Genomic DNA, 23936 nt, shown 5'->3' on the forward strand with positions numbered 1-23936 from the left:
ATAAATGAGCAAACGAAAGGAAAATATAAATAAGAAGCTCTTAATAATTTTGACTCTAGAATAATATTTCTTTTAATGCTCTAGTGTAAAGAAAAAGTATTTTAATTTGATTTTATTTAATTTCAACGCGTGGTGTCTATTCAATGCTGGAATATCACACTTTGAAATATGCTTAATTTATGGCGCCACAAATCTTCTGTCAAATGGATAGATCATATTAAATGAGGTGCTTTGTTCAATTAGGCCCTTAAAACTTCTGATACGAAAAGTATGCAAGCAACACAACTCGTTTCGATTGAAACTACTTCACATTTGCAGATTAATACAATGTGGTTTGAAATAAAATCATTTTTCGTCGAACGTAGAGAATGAACTTAAAACCAGTCAGTTGACATCAGAAAATATCCCCTGTTTTATTGGTCTGCTGAGTGCAAAGGTTGTAGAAATCGTTACCCTAAATTGTTTCCCATAGAGGAAAGCATACATACATACATATATAAAGAAAACAAACACTTATATTATTACGTGATATATACGTCATCTAAACATGCGGAAACAACTGCCAGGGTACACAACTAAAGAAAGAAAATGTTACCCATAAAAATACAATGATCATCTTAATAGTCACCAGTTGACCTTCGAAATGTTCGCGGTTTTGGCGAAATATTTACCAATGTTTTCAGTTCAAAACATTAATATAAACGTGCTGCACATTTTCTACTCTACATTTTCATCTGCATCACTTATATTTCAAATGTTTGGTTTGTACTGATTGATAAAAATAAAACTATCAAGGTCCAGTGGTTGCAAAAGCATCAGTAAGTGGCACAGACAAACATAGAAACATACAAGTACTAGTCAAAATAACACTTACTGTACATATCTATACATTTTCTATAAATTACTCCCCGTGTGCCGAGAATTGCTACCCATGCTTTAAGACTTTTCCTTGCACCGGTCTTTATTTACATATATAGCTTAAATTTCAACGTAACATTTAACACCTATTTTTACGATATTAAACCCTGTCACAAAATAAGTGTAACTATGTGTGTCAAATAGGCATCTACATTGTATCCCACTGATAATTAAAAACAGATCAAGATGTACTATTTAGTACATTTAAATGCTCAAGTTTTTACACGTTTTTACGCAAGTTTTTTCGACACACTCGGAGTTGATACAATTTGACCATAACGATGTTCATTACTCATGAAAAACTTTGCAACTGATGAAGTTTTTCCGAGTTACCGCTGTCAGTTCCCGTCCGTTAGAAACAAAACCGAAATATGAATTGAAGTCTGTTCTGAAATGTACATTTTACTAAAAAAACTCAATTTTAATCATCGAATTCAATAGAACACTTTTGATCATCTCTTCAATATTAAAGTCGATCTTCATATTTGAAAACGCGGCCCAACACTTTTGCATAGATGCTCAAATTAAAAGACGTGCAATTTTTCAGTTTAGAAAGTTTTGAAATATTGTCTTTTGTTTGATATAACAGAACCTGGCAAGGCACAAGCACAACATATATGCAACAAGACTTAACGATTGTTTATACTAATAAACAAACTACAATTAATTATTTTGGACCATACCCTCTGATCCTTTGTCATACTTTCTGAGACGTTTGTCTTTAAAAAAATACTAAAAATCTCCAACAATAAATATGGTTTTCAAAAATGCCTTTCGACACACACTGTCATGGTTTAAATTACCACAGCATAATCTAGACGACATGCAGGGCATTGCAAGTTCATTACACATTCAAAGTGATGTAACAGACATGACGGTTAGTCCAACCCGTAGATGATTGCCTTGTCGTCTGTTATTCTGTATAACAAAGTGCTTCAGAATTCCTTAGCATTCCGTTGGGTATTTCTAAGTTTTGGGGTGTGTTTCACTGTCGCGTTTACACGGCACTGGTTTTCTAAGAACAGTCACTTAGGGATGATCGTGAGATCCGTTTGAAGGGCGTTTTATTTTGTTTTGTTAAAAAAGTTACGCCACCGTCAACAGATCTACTTCCGTTAATGAGATCAAAGTTTTTTCTTTGGTAAAGCTGACGATTTACAGTTTGATCAGACATCTTAATCTCTTTACCTGAAAACACTTGGAAGACACCTGTCGAAGTTCCTTTCTTTACATCTAAAATAAACAGTCAGTCCATATACCCTGTCTGGTCCTCACGTATAATCAATCTCAAACGGAGAGTTGTTTTACATGTACCGATGTCCTTACTGAGCCCGTAGTGAAGATTATCATCATCTCCTATAGATGTCACTCTTTTATTGAGTCCGAACTGTTGCCATTAATGGAGGCTTTATTCAGATCTGTAGTACCAGAATTACATTTACTGTTATTATTGTTACTACTGCTATTGTTGTTATTGTTACTGCTGCTACTGCTTATAATGGGCTTCTTCAGGGTATCGTTTATTTCTTTGATTTGCTGCCGTTCTTTCTTTAACTTCATCCGCCGGTTTTGAAACCATATTTTGATTTGTCTTTCAGTCAGACAGAGCGCATGCGCAACTTCTATCCGCCGCTTCCGAGTAAGATAATGGTTGAATTGGAATTCTTTTTCAAGTTCCAAAGTTTGAAATCTACTGTATGTCTGTCTTCCCCGGCGCCTTTGAGCTGAATTTGGACCTGAAAACAAAACAGCAGATGACAATCAAGAATATGCAAATTCGTCAAAATCACTTTCGAAAAAAAAAATAAATAAATAAAAGCGACTATACAGGTAGCTTAAACTATTTTTTTTAGTTAAGAAGACGTTTTTAATTCATTTTTAAAGGCTCAAATGATAGTAACTTAAATATCCTAATTGAACGCAATAAACAGTTTTAAAAATGTTTTGTAGGGTGCTTATAAAACGGTCAATATTCACAGTATGCTTCAAACAAATGTAATAAGAGCTATTAAAGAGAGAGTTAAGATGACAAACAATCACAGATGCCAAAGCTTTAAAACTTCTCTGAAAAAGATAGAGTGCGCTTTACATTTATATTAACTTTACCGTGTGATTTATTGGCGTTACTTGAGTCTGATATAAACGCCAGTTATCTTATCACTGTGTTTTGTTGAATTTTTCTATCGATCGCAATCATTTCACAACTCTCAAGTGCAAAGCTCGATTTTGTGGCAAGTTTTATTTCAACTGATCGATACTTAATAAACGAAAGGTATTGGTTTTGGGAAGCACTTGTTTAAATGACGTGTTTAAGTGTGCAAACAATTCTAAAAATTAATGAACAATAAAATATTATACAAAGTTGGAAACTCATCATTTTCTCCTACTCATTTTGTCAATCTTTTCTGTTTCATTCAAATTCCAAAACCAAGCTTAAAAATCATATGATCATTGAAATCTTAACAAATAAATTTGCTATAACTATTAAAAATATTTATGCACTTCATAACAAACACAGAAAAAAGGACGCAGTTATCAATTTAACATTGGCCGTCAATGTTTTGCCTTGGTCTTATCACAGCGACCTGATTACGATATCCCTCCGCAGATGGAGAAAGGCCGGGGGCATTGAGGACTTTAACACGGCGTATTTACCTTTCATTGGCGCGTAACAGCTTCAAACAACAACAGGAAATACGGGAACATTAAAGAGATAGCGTTTCCTTGTCCTCTATTTCTTAATTATATAGCTGGTCGTCTCATTGATGTCTGTATACATGCGCTGTCTTAATTTGTCATTTTTTATGTGGGTTTTATATGGCACCTAATAATTTTCCCTTTTTCCTCAATGAAAAAGTATTTTCACCCTACTAGTATGTTTGAATAGGTAGCTGATTCCAATATCGGGATAATGGGAAAACGGTTACTATTCCACTGAAGAGATTCCAAATTGAATTTGTTGTCTAAATCGTGGTCGGTTGCGATCTTATAACCGTTTTCTTTTTCTTTTTTCTTTAATCATTCAAATTCAATGACAAGTTGTTCCGGTTTAAACACCTGCGACGTTGTCGGATGCTTTGACTTTTATAATTTTCGTGGAAAATTATGGTTTGGATGTCCTTTGGTATTGGTCGGCTGAACTTATCACTGTCAAAGCCATATCGTGGCAAGTCGTCAACATTTTAGACTGTTTCGGAAATGAATATGGCAGGCTAAAATTGAATTAGTCGTGTAAAAAAAAGCATGGAAGTTCCACGTGCAAAATACAAAAACAACGGATACAGAAGTTCGACCGGTCGAAAAATATATATTGATACAATTGCTCACGCTCAATCTATTTCATGATCAAGTGATTAACGTTGTTTAAGTAAAGTTTACTTTTGAATCAGAAAAAAATCGATGATTGATTAAATTTACTGCAAACCGACTTAATTACGATTTAACATAGTCTGGTGTCGGGATTAACGCAGCATAGAAAAACAAAGCAATTCATGAAAGAGAGAGAGAGAGAGAGAGAGAGAGAGAGATTTGGCACACTAAATTACATCTCCATACTATTTTGAAAAAAAAAAAAACAAGAACGACCCCAAACTTCAACGGAGTGCATGTTAATTTAGAGACCTCGTTCACGAAATAATCCTAACAATTCTACTTCTACATATTATCCCGTACAGTCGGTATCAAAACTGGATTTAAGACAAACCAGTTTCAAACAGGAATGTATATAATAACTACAATTTTTATTACCCTTTAATACTCAAACATGGTGGTACAAATAATTACTATTTATACAACCATTATCTAAACTTAAATAGGTTCCACATGGAGTATAGCATACAATAACTGACTTTAATTTTCCATGATATTCTATTTATTTAATCTTCAGCAAACACCTGTGTGTAGGAAATGTGCAGAAGTGATGGATCTAGTTAGATAACTTTGGTAATGTCCGCATTTATTTCAAGTATGTCGTTCTTCACTGGGAAAATATTGCTTATAAAAGTATATTCGTTTTACAAACTTATAACGTATAAAAAAACATTTACTGGCTACCTTCTAGTTTGTCGCATAACTGACTATCGACTATAAAAAGGCTTCTCTTTACAAGAAAAACTCAACAAAACTTCCAATTCTTTTTCTTTTGCCCTTGGTAACGAGTCACCGTTACCTACCATAGCAACTGATTTGTGATGCAGGAATTCGTAACCAAAAACACTGGTGGTTTTGCAGCACTTCATCAATTAGACACACAATTTGTCAAGTTAAGAAATATATTCAGAAAAGCGGTAGGAGAACAAAAGTGCCACTGAAGTGTTTGTTGGGACTTGTGAAAATATACTGCGTGTACTAAAAAAAAACTCCTGATGATAGTCTCGCCAAGCAGAAGTCATCTGTTACCGAGTCAGAAAGTATTTAACAGGTTATATCATTACCTGACGGCCTAGTCAATCCTTAATTTTAACCATAATTAAGGAACCCCTGTCACAAGCCGATTGTTTAGATACATGTTATTACTTAATTTTCTATTAAGGGTTTTATTGCATTTACTCTCTCTTAAATTCCTAGACAAAGTTCAATATGTACTGTAATTATAGATATTTATATCAACGACGAAGTTTGAATGCACTTGCATTCTTTCTCATTTTCTCTATTTGCATGCTTTCGATAAGATTAATAGTGACGAAGTATTTAGTCAGTAAAATCTAATGGCTGTCCTTAACATGACAACTCCACGTCAACCGAACGTGTCTGTCATAAGTTTGACATGAATGAAAGCTGTCAGGGGCGACGCTCTCCACTGCGCGGAGGCTGATAGTTGTAAATCATGAACTAGGACCCACAGTAGTATGTCGTAACCCCACATCCCCCCAGAAGGACAAGTCGTTCTAGTTGTCGTGAATCATAACGCGTCACTGTAGAACAAGAAATCAACTCTGAATGTAAAAAGAAATGTATGACCCTGCCGGTATCGTTCATTTCTCAAAGCTATATGGGTAGACCAGACAACAATTGTCTTAAACGATAAGTATTTTTCTTGCTTCAAAATGTTCTTTTTACAAAACACGCCTTAATTATTTCGTGTTCGTTCTTCGACAATGTAGAAAAAGGTTGACTTTTAAAACAAACCCTTTGGTTTAATCTATTCACTGTGATGTCAAAATTGCTTTGCTGATTTTTCATTAACAAAAAGGCCAGCCCTCATACTGACGCGACGACTACTACAATCAGCCCGTATCGGATAATAACAAGATAAAGTTGAACTTGCAATAAATGCCAAGAATAATGCTAAATGTCACCCGTATGGAACACATACACATATTTCATTCACAATTATTATACTCTTCATACGGGTAGTTGTCTAATTTCATAGTTATTTACTACTTTCCAAAATAATTGAAAGCAGTATAGAAAAAGGCTCAGTAACCGTGGAGGTCTTTTTTCTACCATTGCAAGAATTACACGGATTTAATTTCATTTAAGAGACTATGCAATTGCGATGAATCCGGTGAATCATGTTTGTTACTATAAAGTTTTATTCATTTCTTCTACGCAGGCTTGAATACCGTGGTCTGTACGAGATGCACCGGTTTAACGGCACTTGCAAAAAACGGAAATAATCCCAAGCTGCAAAGCTGGCAGATCGTGGTATGGTAGCTTCCTCCACACAACAGTTGCTTCTATTTCGATTCCTTAACCTTAGCGCCAAGCAAGCCGCAGCGGTGTCGGCGAGGTCTGCGAGAGATTATTCAACCATTGTCCATGAAATTTCCTTTTTTAATTCCAGAGCTGCCAAGTTAATATCATAGGAAGCAACGCGAGCGTTACGTGTAGTGATATGCTTCAAGCGCAAGAGCGATTTCTTCATAGCGCCAAGAATTTCCTCAAAACGTCGGCAATATATAGCATTTTCTTTTTCTACGGTGCCTTGTAACAAATGGAGCGAGTTCTATAAAAATTCCGTCCGAGAAGTTGCGTTCCAGTTAGCATTTCAAAGGGAACTGCACAGTTTTAACAGCACTTTGGCACACTCATATCAATGTTCAGTGATTACGTGCCATTGCTCTCCAAAAGCACGTTCAATAATTGTGGCAAACATTCAATGAGGCAAATAAATGATTTTGAAATAAATAAATGTTTTTTTTTTTTTTTTGGGGGGGGGGGAGAGAAGTGGACTTCATAAGCGGGTGGGGGCGTAGAAAGGGTTGCAAATAATTCCAGGTCTATTTTTAAACAGTAAAATTATTAACTGAATTCATATTGATAAACGCTTTTGCGAGCCAACAATTAGATTTACAATTGAAATATTATTCTGTTTCTAAATATAGTAATATCACTTTTTCAAATCTTACCGTATCATTTCTTATTTCTATTCCACTAACTGAGGACTTTTTTTTCATTTTCAAGTTAGCTTTTTTAAATTTAAAAAAAAAATGAGTAATTCCATGACTTGTGTCACAATCGTTTCCAAGTTTGACAAGATGAGTGGCCAAAATGTGGTTCATGAAAAATTACAATTATTTGTAAAGCTGCCAGATACTAGCTCTGACAATAATCAGTCATTCATTTTTTTTCTACCATGCCTGTATTTCTTTGTCCTTGTTTTTCTTTGTATCTACAAAAACATATCATCTGTATGAGCAGTGACATTTAATGCGATCTTTCCAATTCTAAAAACGTGGCAGCCGAAACTTCCAACGCCGTCTGATAAATCGATGGTCCGTAAAAATGGCTTCGGATTTCTTAGAAGTTTACGTATCAGCGGCGAGAGCCTCTGAGTGTTTACAGGGTAAAATAGACCCCCTCGTGTCTGCGAGGCAATCTGGCGTCTGGATCGACAAGAAATCCGGAGCAAGTAACAGAAACATGGTTCCTGTTGAAACAATTCGAATTTATCATCTCAAAGTGTGTTATACACAGTAACAGTTCAGGGCAATTTTCGTTTGCGCTAATGGGACATGGTTTCTTCCTGCACAAGCTTGTCGAATATTCACTTTCTACATTTTAATAGATTCTTTTTTATTCTTATTTTCATTCTTATATTTCATGTTTTTTTTTTTTTTTTTGAAAGAAGGGGGGGAGGGTGGCACTCTTTAGAATTATCATTCCTAGTCCATAATTTGCGTTACCCAGCCATTTAGAGCCAAAACAAAAATATTAAAGCAGCCATATCCTTAACGTCACTTTATCTACCTCCCTCGTACGACAAACCATACACTTTTAATGTGCCTCTCCAACTGCAACAGTGCCAGTTTATTGCTCTGAGTAGAGGAGAAAAAAACAACCCTGTGTAAACAGTAACTTGGACCAGAACACCAATACCTAACCACCACTTAAAATGGAACACCCAAAATTACGGAAATAGCTAATCAGAACACATCAGTCTTGCAAATCAAGTCCAGATCTTCCTTGCCGCAGAACAAGACGCGCTATGGAGGCCTAGACTTAATAAAGGCACTATAGGATTGGGGCAACATTATCTGCAAGGCTGCCATGATGACCTTTTTGCAGTGGCTGTCTGTGTAAGATCATGTAAAGTTAATTAACTGTCATTTCTGTCTTTATCTATTTTATTGTATTTATGTTTTCGTTTATTTCACTTCTTTTATTTCAACAAAGATTGGTCTAATTCAGTTTTTTCCTGTATTTCTTTTTTTTTCGGAATTAAACTTCTATGACTTCCCAATGATTTTATCCTGCACTTAAATGATTGATGTAGATGATACCAATAAATGTTTTTGTCTTTGTACATAGTCGATTTAAGACATATTTCCATTTGATCAATTTAAAGAACGGATACTCATAATATTCAGAGGCATCTGCACAAAAGTTTACAGTTATAACGACCCTCTGTGTAGTGCTTAAGTAATTATTTGTAATTTTTTTCCATTAATCATCTCAACAGGTAAACACTTAGCGCAATATTCGAAACTTTCTTCTTAAACACAGGGCCATAAAAAACGCACAACAAAATGACGGTATATAAACAAATGATAAGCAAACAAATAATATGGAATTATATAAATTTCTAAATTTTATAGCCGTTTCAACCAACAAATAAACAGGAAGACAGATGAACCAAAATAACTCAACTACTCTTCTTCCTACCCGCGATGACCCTTTGGCATCTACCGGGAACAAATGGGACTCTTGAATTTCAATTTCCGCCATTATCGTCTGCGAAGCGCCTCCCAAAATTTGCTCACTGGTGCAATTTATAAGTACCGCCATTTTGGTTGAAAGTTGTTGATTTATGCATAAGCAAAGAGTTTGAGATTTTAGCGTTGTTTGAAAATATGCTTTTAAGCCACTTCTGCCAACTTAATCAAAACGCTGACTGTGTTTTAATAATAGTACATAAAGAGCTAGGTGCAGAACCAGAGTTAGTTTCTGGCACCATTTTGAATTTGTTGACAATCTTCCCTGGGTTATAATGGAGTGTGGGGAGACCTTAGGAATAACTTATAATGCTCAATCACTTCAGATATGTTCTATAACCTTGTCATTTGTGTTATCTACATAATTTGATCGAACTTTCTACGTTTTAGTAAGTACATGTATCTCTGCAACTAAACACATCTTGCATGAGCTAAATAAATTTTTTTTTAAATTCTTATGGGCAGCAAATGTAACTGTCTGGTGACGAGATATATCGCAACCCTTTTCACATTTTAATCATTACACTCCTCTACTCGGCGTAACAGCTGGTAACTATGAAATAAACATTCGGTTTCGTATAGCATAGGTGACACATTTTACGACCCATCCAAATTATTCCTCAATTAAGGCGTACACAAAGTCACCGGATGATTTAGGCTGTCATTTCTACACAATGGCCATGATCTATCTTAATTACATATACTGTCTATTGAATAATATGTCTTAAGACTAATGTAAAGTTAAGAAAAAGAAAAAAAGAGGTAAGAAAGATTTGCATGAAGATATTGAACTTAAGTACTATGTTTGAGTCCCGTAAGTTGTGATGGAGAATTGATGGAAACAATGTTCAATTAATTTTATTCTAGCAACTGCCATTTTTTCTGTGTTTATTTATAGCCTAACCAAACTATATCTGCCATTTCTTTCGAATCGTTTTCCATCCACCAATATGTACCGGCTTCAATACGAAAGTGCCCCAAGCTTAACAGACCCAATGCCCTGTTAAATTTGAACAGTGACTATTAATCTATACGTATCTGCATACATACATACTTTATACAGTCATATTTTGTATCAAATCATAGTCCAGGTTTAGTTGTACAGTTATTGTGCTTATATTCCCGATAGGTTACCCCTAGGTTTACAATGTATCACGTAATTCAATAACCGTGCATTAGCCAGTCTCGTGATGTGAGATTAGATAAGACCTGGATAATGAAATATTTAACTACGGCGGGTCATTCTGGGGAGACGACATCTGGTTAATTGAAGACTAAGAATTAACAATTAACCACTTTACTGAGATATATTCTATAGTATCTTAGAGATATGCACCTGGAACCGTATATTGGGTTAAACTCATTGTCTATTATATTTTTTACGAATCATTTTATCCATATGTTCAATCTACACAACTAGTTAATCATTCAGATTTCAATCTCCCATTGTTTATTTTTTATCATTATTTTATTTATTTAATTATTATTATTATTATTTATTTATTTTTGAAAAGTTGAGAGGGCGTTGACACCGAATTCCTAGTGAATAAATTTTTACAGAATAATATTTATAATAAATAACGTCGCTGAATTAATCATATGAAAAAGAACCAGTGTATATGATAATGTATTCAAATTCTTTACAAATTTTATAAAGACTGTACTTTAAGATTATCTATTACAAAAAAAAAACCTTATGAATATGTAATGATTATGTAACACAAACCACAAACGTGGGCGAAGATTTTCTATCACTGCTTCAGCGCACATATGTACGTACAGAAGCGCAGTCTTTTATCAACGATTTGTGCGATTCTTTTCACCTCTTCTGTTGAATAGGCACTAGGTAAATGTTATAATTTGAGATCCAAGTATTATCCGTGATGCTTACATTCGCACATATATTTTCTATTAGATTTATTTTGTGTTCTAATAGAGGAAGTAGCCACGAAAGTGCTGGGCTAATTTTCGTAAGTATCTCAGTTAGCTTTTTTTTCTCACCATTGCCTTTACCTCAGCTGCAAGCTTTGAGTGGCTAACGCTGCGAGAATTTCCCGAGGTAGCCTGCCTGGCAAATTGTTAAGACAAGGGACTGGCCGTGAACGCAAAAAAGCAATAAATTATAAAGACAGTTTCTCTTTTCACTTACACTCTTCATATTGTCTTAGTTGAATTCCTTTGTGGCATACCAACAAGTCTGGGGATCTCTTTTTATTCATTATGATAGGTTGAATAATACTATGGCATGATTTGAAGTATTATTCACTTTTTTAAAAAAAATTTTACCTTTTAATTTCTATTTCATTTCATTTTGTTCTTATTTTTGTTCACTTTCAAGAATATTTATAAAGCTAAATACTTGCATTTTCTACTGCATGTTTTCTTGAATAAATGTACCTCCATGAAATTAAAAACAGTACAATATATATCCAATGATATATCCAATTTTTATGCATAATTTCGTGAATGCTCACTCATGTTACGTAGTATTACTTCTGTTGCGTCACCTCATTTGTCACAATACTCTGCTTAAATATGTATGTTTATATATTTATCATCATAATCGCGATTTTATAAAAAATACTTTGTTTCGGACAGTGTGGGTACTTTTGCTCATTCATAACATATGTAGAACTTATTTTGACAAAGGAGGCTTTGCCCTAGCTTTTAAATTGCCAACAACTGCGAAAATTTACAGCTTCTAGCTGTAAATATAAAAGGTAAGCAGTTGGAAATCGTACAAAAGCCATAGGGTAAAATGTTTTTCTCTGACGGGCTCATCCCGTAGAAGAATGGCTTGGTGTGCTGTTTCTTTATCACGAACGAGATGGTTGTTTCTACCTCAGCTAAAAGCGTAAGTCGTATATCATCGTTATGCTTTTAGACAGCTATAATCTAGGCTTCCTGAATCGGAAGGGGGAGCTAAAGTGACAGTTCAATAATTCATATAACTTTATGTGAACTTTAATCGGTTGTCACGGTTCAACTTAAATTGGACAAAGATCGACGTTGCGGGACGCCTGGCCGCTCTGTCGTCTGCTAGATATTTCGGGAAGCAAAAGAGGTCATAATTTGAAGCAAAATATGCACATTTCTGGTGTGAAATTGTTACCTTTGTACAAATCTAAAATCAGTTTATGTTCTTCGTCAGTCATAATAATTCACTGTCGTCTGCCTACCCCCTCTCCCCCTAAAAATATAATAATTTGGTGTGGCCAACTCCATAATGTGCGAGAGTAAAAAAATATCTTTCAACTTTTGCGTGAATATTTTATGCAAAATGATTATGTAATCATTTGAGAAGTATGGCTTGCGTCTTGGATATGTATATGTTTTTTTTTTTTTTTTTTTTTTTTTTTTTTGCATTATATTCAGCATCATTGTATCGTCTGCCGAATGTACGTGTCTTCAAACGTAGAATTACAAATATAGGTGAAAAGAAGCTTCGTCTGAATATCTACTCAACTCCTTGTTTTTTTTACCTTTGCCAAGGTCAAATAGTAATTCTTGTTCGCGCGTCGATTTTTATCAGCTCTAAAAAGACTCGCTCGGCTGGTGGCAGCATTTGAACTTGCACTGTAGGCTTTTTTCTAGGAATTCTCGGTCAGCTGAATACGCTATCTAGCATGTTAAAATGTCGAACGGCGTGCAGTGAAAGTTTTATCCCAAGTGAAAAAGTCGAAAAAAGGTTAAATCAAAAGTGCGGATTAAATGACCAATATTATATACTATATATATATCAGTGCAGCTTAAGCCGAATTCTCTACGGAAATATGTCCTTTTCTATCAGTTGGTAAATTATATTTAAAAAAGATTCAGATTCCGTGCTGTACGAAGTTGCCTGAGTGTGATCAGTACTGATTAAGCATTTATTAACACGCTGTAATGAGTAAACTGTTATTATTCATATATGAATTATACGCACAGCAATTTTACACTGAAACCCATCCCTCTTTCTTGCTTTGTCCTAGATATAGTCTCAAGCAACCATATCTTTATTACATATGTAAATTGACCTTCACTTTTTCTGCACTCAATTTAGCTGTGTACCTAAAACAGCCTTCATTCACCGCACCTCAGTTACTGCCCATGTTTACTGGCACTGAAAAAACCTTCACCTGGATTGGTTCAGATCATCGACCTGTCCCTGTGCTTTCCATCCCCTTTACCCCGTTCAGACGCCCTGGACATAAACATATATCACCAGCGTTCCATTCCAATTCACCGAGTGATTGCTGACTATCCTAACCGTGGTAACGGTCGCAGCATCAACGCGTTATTGCACGTCCCCCCTCCCCCCCCCCCCCCATTTCCTCTCCCTCAGGGCCCAACCGGACCATGCCCTAGATCCCCTATTTTTATTTTTTCATAAAGAGGTTTTAATTTAATCTTTCCATCGCCACAGCACATGGGCAGTCAGCGTACACTTACCCGGCCGACCACGTCGTGACGTTCGCCCAATCTCGCGCCCTGTCGCGCGAGGCTGGAGATAGTCGATGGTATCGGAGATACATGGAGCCGTAACGCCCCATGTTTCTATGGACGGGGCACGGGCAGCTTCGCGGGTGAGGTTCCACATGTAGACTTCACGACATGTATTTTATTTCCTCCCCGCCTGAATCTGATCTAAGACATTTGTAAAGAATGGCCTGAAATGTAAGCTTGGTGGTGGTAGGTTGGACTGAGTCGAGATGGAAAGAGAGATTAAATGTTTGTCCGTCGTAGTCACCATTGTGTCGCGTCTAACCCGCATTGCTTTGGGTTTTTAATGGTAGTCTTTAGGGACGAAGGTTTCTGCTTTTACGGTTTTATGTTTTCACATTTCATATTTTAAAAGTCTTATCATATATAATGTTCATCAATGTCTCCGGTGTCCCATCTGTCTTGTCAAATTCGCTCAGTCTTTCCAGCCTCTTTCATCTCAGGGGGCTACATTTTAACTCTATACACACATGCCGCATCTCTCACACTCACTAAATAAATCGACCTATACAACCAAGAAACCAACTTTAACTACTTACCTAACTAATATAATTAGCTTACCGATTGTTTAACTCGCTGAAAAAATTTTGATAAAAGAACTTAGTTAAAAAAAATTAACAACTCGAATGAGTAGCTAACTAACTCATAAGCTATCTAAGGAAATAAAGAACCAACTTACTAGTGATCAAACTGACTAACTAACAGACCATATAACTGGCCATTTAGCCACATATCTGTCTTCATATGTGCATTTTGATATTGCATACAAACATTTACTACCCTCCGCCGTCTGGCTTCCGCTAGAATTTCATTTGTCCTTGTGCCTTTTCTAGTATGGCACTTGTTAATTTTTTTTAATTCAATTTTATGCAAATCAATTTGTTGTATCCAAAAAAAAAGTTGATTGTGCATTTACCCATACCTATTTTTTTTAATTTGCAAATTCATTTTAAAATAACGATACCCTTTCTATGCTAAGACAGAAAATCACAATGCCTTTTTAATAGGAGCCATTTATCGCTATGCTCCATATCTTTGAAGCACTATAAATACGTAACTGATATTATAATGGATCTACATGTAACACTGATACATGATTATAGTAGAGACACACTCTCTAAATCTAATTAGGGCAGAAAACTGGTAAAATGCAGGCGCAAGTCTGTAAAGAAATCGACACTCTTTTTTAAATCATGTCTTGTCCTCAAAAGCACATTTTCAATTTCCTCTTCCGAAGTCAAATTCTTTAGGTATCATTGGAAATAAATCACTCCCAGACCATACACACGTTAACAGACATCAAGTGCCCCATCAGAGATGTAATAAAACGGAAGGACGCTTCTTATCGACTTGATTAAAGGCATCTCCGGACGGCAAACAATCCGAAAAAAAAAAATTGAAAAGAAAGAAAGAAAGAAAGAAAGAAAAGATAATCAGCCTTTGTTGTAATTTTCATCTGGTATCTCAAATATGACAGAAATATTTAGACATGTCATTTATCATAACTGTAATCTTATTTAGTAAAATTAATTCACTTAAAGCTGGAATATTATAGACACGTTAAAATTCAGTCCTTTTTTCTTTTTATTTTTCAGTGAGGTTGTTTTTAAATCTGTGCCTGTGGTACGTCGTTCACAATGGCACCGTTGCTTATTATCACGGATACGTGAAATCTCGTAAGTATTGTTTTTAATAGCATACAATATACCCAATAGGGATCCTTGCCATTGTTCTGGCTAAATACATACGATTCAACAAATGCAATGCTAAGTGATGTCACGAGTGGCAAAAAAGTATATACACCATGTAAAAAATCTCTCGTCATTCATCTTACAAAAAAACTGCCGACAGCTATTACAACTCTTCTTCCCCATTTTTTGTCTGTGTTCTTCGTATCTGTGTGTGTGTTCTGATGGTTCTGCCCAAAACTAACTGCCCTTCCGTTCTAGAGTCAATTTAAAAGCTATAAACAACATGTACGATCTTGGCAAACATGGTTTCCAACTTAGTTTGAAGGGCGAGAAAAACATGGCGTAAGACGGACCGCAGACGACTTTTCAAGAGGAGTTTTTGTAGGCTATGGGCTCATTTCTTTCTACTGTAGGTTAAATTACTCCTTGTATTTGACTCTCTCTTGCCGTCTGTCGTATTTCCTCGCTCTCCTCCCCCCCTCTCTCACATACCTTTTCTGTCGTATAGCAAACCACTCAATGTTCCTCTACTACAATATTTCTTTATTTTCTTTTTTTACTTTTCTTTATGGGGGGTTATTTTCTTTTGTTTGTACAATTGCCTATTTCGTTATCATGAATTATGTTTTCGCACCCTTCACAAAAACATTTAAGTGGTTAAACGATCCATTGTTTTCGTGTTATCATCAACAGAATTGCACCTAAGAACAACGCAATTACCTAGTCATATATTTAATAAAAGAAAAAAAAGACAGGGGAATTCGAAAATTTAACTGCTTTATACAGTATATAGTACAGTCCTATGTGGAAAATAGAACATAATATTTTTCACCCTGTTTCTGTCGTAACCTTCATGATGCACTCTTTCTACCTTTCAAAACCACTTAAGACGTGTTTCGGTCATTCCTAACAGTTTGATTTACAAGCGGTCAGCTTGAAGATTTTCCCTTGTGTAATGTGTGAGAAAAAGAAGTTACAGCTGCAGAGAAATGTATTCTTTCTGTAGAGTTGAACAACATTTTTACGGCGCAGAAAATTACTTTAACGTCTCACACCACTTACACGGGGCAAACCTCTAATGGGTGTAGTATTTAAAAAACTGATTTAATCTTTCATTGGTATAAAATGTACCAATCCACCCTCAAACGAACGCGTTCGCGGTTGTACACACTTGAAACGATTTACGGTTTTCTGACAACTATGAATTATTCAAAATGCCACAAACAGGGAAAGTGATTATATTAGTTAATGAATCGCATAACTTTATATAGACTTGATATATATTTTATGAAGTTTAATTACGAAATTGTTTGACATGCGTAAATCAATGTAGTTCTGATGATGTCACTCTCTGTATAGTGTCTTTATTTGCCAAACACTCATTTTATTTCTCCATGATTTATGCTACGTTCATATTCTGAATGCAAAATGGGGATTGATTTATTAGTCTTAATTCAATGATCTGCTTGCATATGTTTTGATAGAGAAAATACAACAAGGAGAACTACGAGTGCCCTTTCACCAACATGGCTTAAGTTCAGAATAAAATGTGCTAATTACATATTAATTGTCATATCAATAGTTCATAAAAAAAAGTATCAAGTGTCTTGTTAAATAAAATAAATAAATTATTTTTTTTCTCTTGCCGTACAACAATGTGTTTCTTTTTAGAGTTATTTACCGCTAGAAAAGAGGGAGATACATGGTGCCAACCGAATTTTGATGAGTTTGGATAATAAAGATAATATCTTTCCATCAAACAGAAAACATCACACAAAATAACCCCTCCCATCACGCAAACAAAAGAAAAAAACTGATTCAAAATAAAGCTAAAATAACATTACTTTTCCATTTCTTACTACACATCACTATCAGCTGTTGGATCTCGCTTTTACTAGTATACGGGACAGCGTCTTGACATGGGCAAAGACACACACTTAGACCTGCATCTTTTTCAGTCTTGATCGTATTGAGTCAGTCTTCCTTAGATTTGGCTTTGTCCTTATAGTGGAAACTCGCTGTAGTCCCCGCTCCCGCATGTAGTCAGGTGATTTTCAGTTTATTTGAGTTTACCAAAAGGCGTCTGATTAGCCAGCTGCTGCATTCTTCACTTCTATATACCGGCATTTAGCGTCGTCTGATGACGTCACAAGGACCTGAACAAGTCCAGGTTTGGCTCTGACCCTGTGTGAGCGCGCCCGGTGTTTCACCGCTACTGCCGCTATGGTCTCGGGGAAGGATTTATAGGGCACTTGTGTATCTTACTCTGAGCTCAATGGGAAAACAAATTAAGCACTAGACACGCAGAGGTGACCCGTAGACTGTGCTACTATTTCAGAACATAAAAGGTTAAGTGCAGATATTTGGCTAGAGTCTGTGGAAAATTATCCCCGTGAAAGATTGCCCTCTTTTACTTACAAATTATCGGCCAGATTTAAGTCGACTCGGTGGCTTGTATGTTATGCAATGAATTGCAATACGCCCTGCGTCTTTTGTGTGAGAGCAAAATGTTGAAGTTCTTTTTTAACTTGCAAATTAATGGCGTTTAAATCTCCCTGCACGATAAAAAAGTTTCGCCGGCTTTTTCACTGAACCAAATGATAAGAATTCTCCTAGTAGGCCTATATTTTTTTCTTAAATTTAGCGTATGTTTGATAATGGCAGTGAAAATGGGTGAGGCAAATATGCATGTATATTGCAATGTTTTGCATTAAAACATTCATGAAAAACGCAGAAGCATTTTCAAATGAACACTGAATTATAAATTCACACCAATATCCAACAAAATAAATCACCTCAGCGTCGACAAACACAAATTAACATGGGAAAACATGTGTAACTAGTAATTTACTCCCGTTCCTAACAAACATTATGAAAAATTGCCCTACAACCTGTTGGTTCAAGCCCTGGACATTTCTTTCTTCCTCCCAAAAAATGACAAGAAAAATGCAAATTTTTGACATACGCGCGCACGTGTAAACCGACATTATATGTTGCACTTCTGCGAAAGCTGTATACAGATATTTTGTAAACCATTATGAGTTGATTAATTTTAACAATTGAAATTCCAAGCAAGGCTACATTTAAGCGTTCCAGAGCAATGATTTCTTTCTATATGTTTGATTTTTGTTGTATGTGTGTGTGTGTGAGTGTGTGTGTGTGTGTGTGTGTGTGTGTGTGAGAGAGAGAGAGAGAGAGAGAGAGAAATCTCATCACGTCAGTGGACTAATTATCCAGCATATATTTTTTATCACAAAAATACGTATCCGCTACGCTATGACCCTAACCTTCGTCCCAACATTGTCACCCCGAATCATGAACAGCAGTGTGCCTGACGGTTGCTACGTCTAGTTAAACCGTGGAGACGGCTCCGCAATTCTTCTTTCTCGTGGGTGGACATTTTGAACGCCAACAATCACAGAGAAACAAGCGCCTTGTATTTTAAAAGACGGGGGAGTAAGACCAGGTTTTGTTCACAGACAGGTGACTTTGTACCGTCTACGTTTAAAGACACGAAGATAACAGACCGAATAAATGGGCCGGCTGAAAAGAAACGGGAGTTTTATTTCGTTCAAACGGGGCATTTATTTGTCTTAGTTGTTTGAACTGAACTCTATATTTCACTGGAGTATCATAAATTATGTGAAATTACTTCGCTCAGCTTCTACCTGACTCCGGTCGGAGGGTAAAAAAGGGACGCGTCCACGCTTGGCTACGACAGGTCGATCTGAAGGGCCTGGTGTGACAGGAATGGAAGTCCGCTAGAAACCCTAGCCCGTTCCCCATTACTTTGTACAGGTGACATTCGTCCCATGTTCAAACTCCAATACCCCAACTAACCCTAACATATACTAATCAAATGGGAGCCCGGACTTTCATTCCTAGGACTACCATTCCTTTCACACCCGCACTAGATCCCTAACTTTCTGAATATAACGATCTTATCACAATGCACATTGCCAATCATATCGTTGGTTCAGGTCTTAGTTTTATTGTCTCATTCAGCTGTTATCGATCTTTTATACAACTTAACGAATGTAAGACGCGGAATGCACTAGATTTTGTCAGATGTATAATTTAATTAAAATGTTTGCTTGTTTTTCAGACTAAAAATAGCATAAAATGCAAATCTAAAATTCATATAATCTTTTTAATTGTTACTGGACCTGTCTGTGTTACTAGTGTAACTCTATTCTAACTTGTAGATGCAGTCAGTGTTGTTTGGCAGTTTCCTGAACAGTACCGGTAGGATACATGTCGTAACAGTAGAGGAGGATTTGATGACTGAAAATCACCATACCAGAAATATTACATTTGCTGTTAAGTTAAAATCGTTCTTAATTGTACATAAAATAGGTGTCCGGGCGTTAAATGGAATTAAAAAATATCATACTTACTGATTTCATAATTTTAGAATCTTTGAAGCAAAGGAAGCTTTTTGTTTTGAGATTAACAACCAGAAATGGAATCATTTAAGTTTACAAGAATATGTCACGACTTGGTTAATTTTTGGGGCACGCTTTGTATGCAGATTATAAACTTCAAACGTTTTTTGTTTCATATTTCCTTTGTACTTGTCATATATAATAACGTCGAACGCCTCTTCCTATGAAAGGTGCGAAACAGTTGTTTAGATCTTGCAAAATAGTGAGCATTTATTCGTAAGCCACTGTTAGAGAACCCAGATGTTGGCTGCTTTAATGCTGCCATTGCAAAACGGGATAAAATACCATCTTTGGGGTAGTACAGTTAGCAAATCCTGTCTCGACTTTGGGTCAGTTTGATCCCAGTACTGTCAATATAATAACAATTGTGATTAAAAAGGACGTGGTCCTCAACCTTTAAATCTGTCTGTGATAATTCACTTCGATTGACCCTATAATAGATTTTAATATTTCAATACTTTTTACCTAAAACACATACTGAAATTTTCTTAAAAGATGGCCAAGAACGTCATCAGAAACAATCTATACTAAATATGTTTAAAATCAGTTTTATGAGTATAATACTAATTTTCCTATTTTTTTCTAAAATTCAGACCGTTTTGTATTAAGAACAAAATGCATATGACGCTTCTAAAAGCAGTGTTCTTCCTATTACGTAGCCTGAATTTTATTTTACTAACATATGGGTATACATAATGTGCTTATAGCAACAAAATTGAATCGATAGAAAAAAAAAAAAAGAAAATAGAAAAAACAAAAGAAAAAAAAAACGGTGAAGCAAAATGCACGAATTAACCAATTATTTGTAATAATCGTGCACAACTTTCTAGTAATACATGAAAAATGATTTTGATTTTGATAAAAAGAAATTAAAATTCTACTTTTAATTGTCAATGACTTATGCTGATGCAAAAACAAAAATAAATCTTTAGGCATAATAATATAAGCGAATAAAAATGGTGGCAATGGAAATTTAAATAAATTATGAAGTTATTTAGAAGTAATTCATATTATAAACTCAAAACATAAAATTTGCTTAAGTAACAAAAATTTGTAAAGTTATTAAACCACTGGTGACGAGATGAAACCTTTTCAGTAAATAAACCAAAAATATAGTCAATACGTTTTTTTTTTCAATAATTTTATCCAATGATTCAATGATAATACCACAAAATGTAATACATATAAGAAAGACAGAAAGAACCTAAACACATTTAAATGGAATTTTCGGAAATAAAACTTTGATTAAACCAAACAAATATTTTGTGCCATGCGTTTCCTGGTAATGAAAGTCTTTTGAATTTTTTTCCAGATTATGAATGAGAGAAAAAAACTTCTTGAACATGATACGCTTTCCATTGTTTCAATACTCGGCATCCTGGTTTGGACAAGCTAAGGTGAAGCAAAACCCACAGCGAGGCGGTTTTGAAGAATCTTTTTAGTTTGCCCTCGTCTCGCTGACTCCCAACTCGTATACCGCAACACCACGCTAGAGAGAATCAGAAGACGAAGTACGGCGCGAGATTTATGGGCCCCAGTTCGAATGGCTTCATAAAGCCCTCGAAAGAAAGTTACTGCGTGTCTTAAAGCGTGTTTTATTATGTTAACTTATATTAGGCGCATCCTTCCGATGATGAAGATTTCTTAAAGAGGGGGTACGAAATTAGCCACGGGGTTTTAAAATACCTGGGAGGTGTGAAAAGTGATAAAAGTGCATCTTGGCTGGATTACAAGACTGATGATTAGGGGAAGTGATTTTTTATTGTTTTACGCCCCAATGAAACAAGTTTTATGGCTGACCAGCCAAAACCAGGCTACTGGGAGTTTGTTTAATATGTCCAACAGAGTGGAATTTGACAGTCGATTTTGTTTATCTTTTATTGTATTTTATTGTCAATTCCTAGCCACTGTTCACATTATTGCCGACGAATTGTGATTTGATTTTGAATTTGGAAAATGTTAGGACAAGCAATGAATTTTTAAAACTTGCATCTTAATCCACATTTACAACAGGCTTTTTTCTAGTTCACTTCTTCAACACGCATTATAAAATTCCAAACCTGTACATGTAAAGTCTAATGACTTATTTATTTATTTATTTATTTATTTATTTATTTATTTATTTATTGTTTTTAATAGTTTTATCGAGGAGTAAAAACATAATTTTATTATTATGAACTTTTATGGTAGCTAATTATAAGACATTTATGTATTCTCCCGTTTGCTATTTATGTCTATAATTTTTCATATTTTTATACATAATTATTTCATTTTCTACCATTGAAATTCAACCCTCAAAATTTGTTCATTATAATAAGAACAATTTGCTATACAATATTTCCTCGTCTTCGACCCCAAGTAAACATTCGGAACTAAACATTATGAGTGAATGGAAAACAGAACAAGAAAATGAAGACACAATATGATAGAATAATTAATTAAACATGGCATAGCAAACGGAACATGCTACTTAGATTATTTCCTGAGTGAATGGAGAATCATCAACCGCGTGCGCTGAGGAATCCCAAAGCCACAAACACGACATATAAAAAAGGCACACAAGGTACCCCCTCCCAATAAATTATACTGTCAATGTAGTGGTCAACATAGACTCAATGACAGAGACTCTTAGGATTTGATAACAACACGTCCAGAGTTGTAAACATTCAGGTCAACAGAAAGCAGAGATATGTAGGTTACGATGTACTGGTAGACATTTCTTTTCAATGGCCGTTTCCAATCAGGCACCTAAGGTTACTGTAACTTTTTTCTGTATAAATGTACAAGACGACATTTTAAGTAACACGTTTTGACCAGATTGGTCCTTAACAAGCTCGTACATGTATTTATTTGGGGGTGTGAGGATTTCTGACCTGTTGGTGGTTAATTTGTCACTGCATCAGTTAATAAAAAGGAAAGTGACTAAGAAATCAGGGTTCAGAAGTGAAGGGGCAGTACGCAATATTACGTGCACAATGTCTACAACTTTTTCTCTAATACAGGGCAGCTGGTCACACAATGTCTTTAAATTATTGTTCTGTAGTTTGAGAAACTGAATATAAGGTCTGTAAGACGGTGCAATGTGAAAGGTAGCATGAATCAATTTTGAACTAAAATTCGGCTAATCCCTAGTCTAAAGAAAATCTACAAATAATTCTAATTCTACAAGTACTGACCTACAATGCCCATCCACGGGTAAAATGGGGTGGCTGAATATCCGTTGGGAGATATGGAACACGAGTTCATACCGGAGTTTTCCGTCCCGACCGAAGTTTGGTAGGCTGCGCTGACGGCCCTTTGTTCCGCCGCCGAGGCAGCCCAGGCCTTCGAAGCGTAGTTCTGTAGATCGTTCCCGTTCACCTCTCCTGGCTGGCCACGCGAACACGACGTGAGATTCAATGGGTTCCCGGGGGCAACTAGCCCTTCTGTAAGCCCTGACCCGCACCCCACGCTGCCCCCGGCTCCCCCTCCGGGTCCGTATTGCCCCGTGGGCATGCACTGGTAGGCAGAGCTCAGTCCATGGGGCATGCTCTGAGGAAACGTGTACCCTGACCCGGGCCCGGGGGTCTCGTAGCGCGAGGGGATCCCCCCATAGTTACACGCCATACTTGTCTGCATGGACTCACCATGGAGAGTTGACAAGAACGGGGAGGTATAGAAAGAGTTCATTCTCGGTGTTTGCGAAGCGTGCACCTGGCTTGTTCTACAGCATTGCTCACAGCTTCCGAGTGTTTTGTTTGGTGTCGTCCTTCCACGAGAGCTGAACTCCCCTGTTCTCTGGTTCTTCACTCTCACCCCCACGTGGTCGCCAGAACAGAGCTGGACCTTAAGCACAAACTTATCCGATTATAAACACACCGAGTTTCAGATCTCTAAGGCAAATGATTTGCATACAAACACTGCCTAGACAGCCAATTACGGCCTAGTTCCAATCTTGCCATTGCACGCTTAAATGAAAAAGGAATCCTTCCGCAGCACTATTTTTTTTTTATCTTTTTCAAAGGACGTGGTTTTTCAGGGTAAAAGTTGTAAGTGCGTGGTTAAGTTCACGTTCGTTTTTCTCTTTGTGCCAATGGACTTTGGAAATGTTTGTGGTATTAATTTTTAACCGCTCACGTGATTAATTGTTCAATGTGCCTTTGGCAGTTTGCTGCAGTCAGGTAGAGGTTCACATTTTTATTTTGAGCGACCAACTTGTGTCACACCGCTTTCAGTATAAGGAAATAAACATATCCAAAATACAG

At 36.1% G+C, this 23936-nt stretch overlaps 1 protein-coding gene across 1 annotated transcript; it reads right to left on the minus strand.

The window, feature by feature from the left end:
- Positions 1-388: 388 nt before the first annotated feature.
- On the minus strand, positions 389-23626 carry LOC106168162 (uncharacterized). Its single transcript, XM_013547121.2, has 2 exons — positions 22869-23626; positions 389-2654 (listed from the first exon to the last, which is right to left on the minus strand). The coding sequence occupies exons 1-2, from the start codon at positions 23359-23361 to the stop codon at positions 2284-2286; spliced, it is 864 nt and encodes a 287-aa protein (XP_013402575.1). The 5' UTR covers positions 23362-23626; the 3' UTR covers positions 389-2283.
- Positions 23627-23936: the final 310 nt, after the last annotated feature.

Source organism: Lingula anatina, chromosome 7 (genome assembly GCF_051362555.1).
Source record: "Lingula anatina isolate TDL-2025a chromosome 7, LinAna3.0, whole genome shotgun sequence".
NCBI classification, from domain to species: Eukaryota; Metazoa; Brachiopoda; class Lingulata; order Lingulida; family Lingulidae; genus Lingula; species Lingula anatina.

Coding starts and splice junctions, on each gene's coding strand:
- LOC106168162 (XM_013547121.2), bottom strand. CDS start 23,361: ATGAACTCTTTCTATACCTCCCCGTTCTTGTCAACTCTCCATGGTGAG. Junction 2,655..22,868: donor CCCGTGGATGGGCATTGTAG/GTCAGTACTTGT, acceptor TTTTGTTTTCAG/GTCCAAATTCAGCTCAAAGG.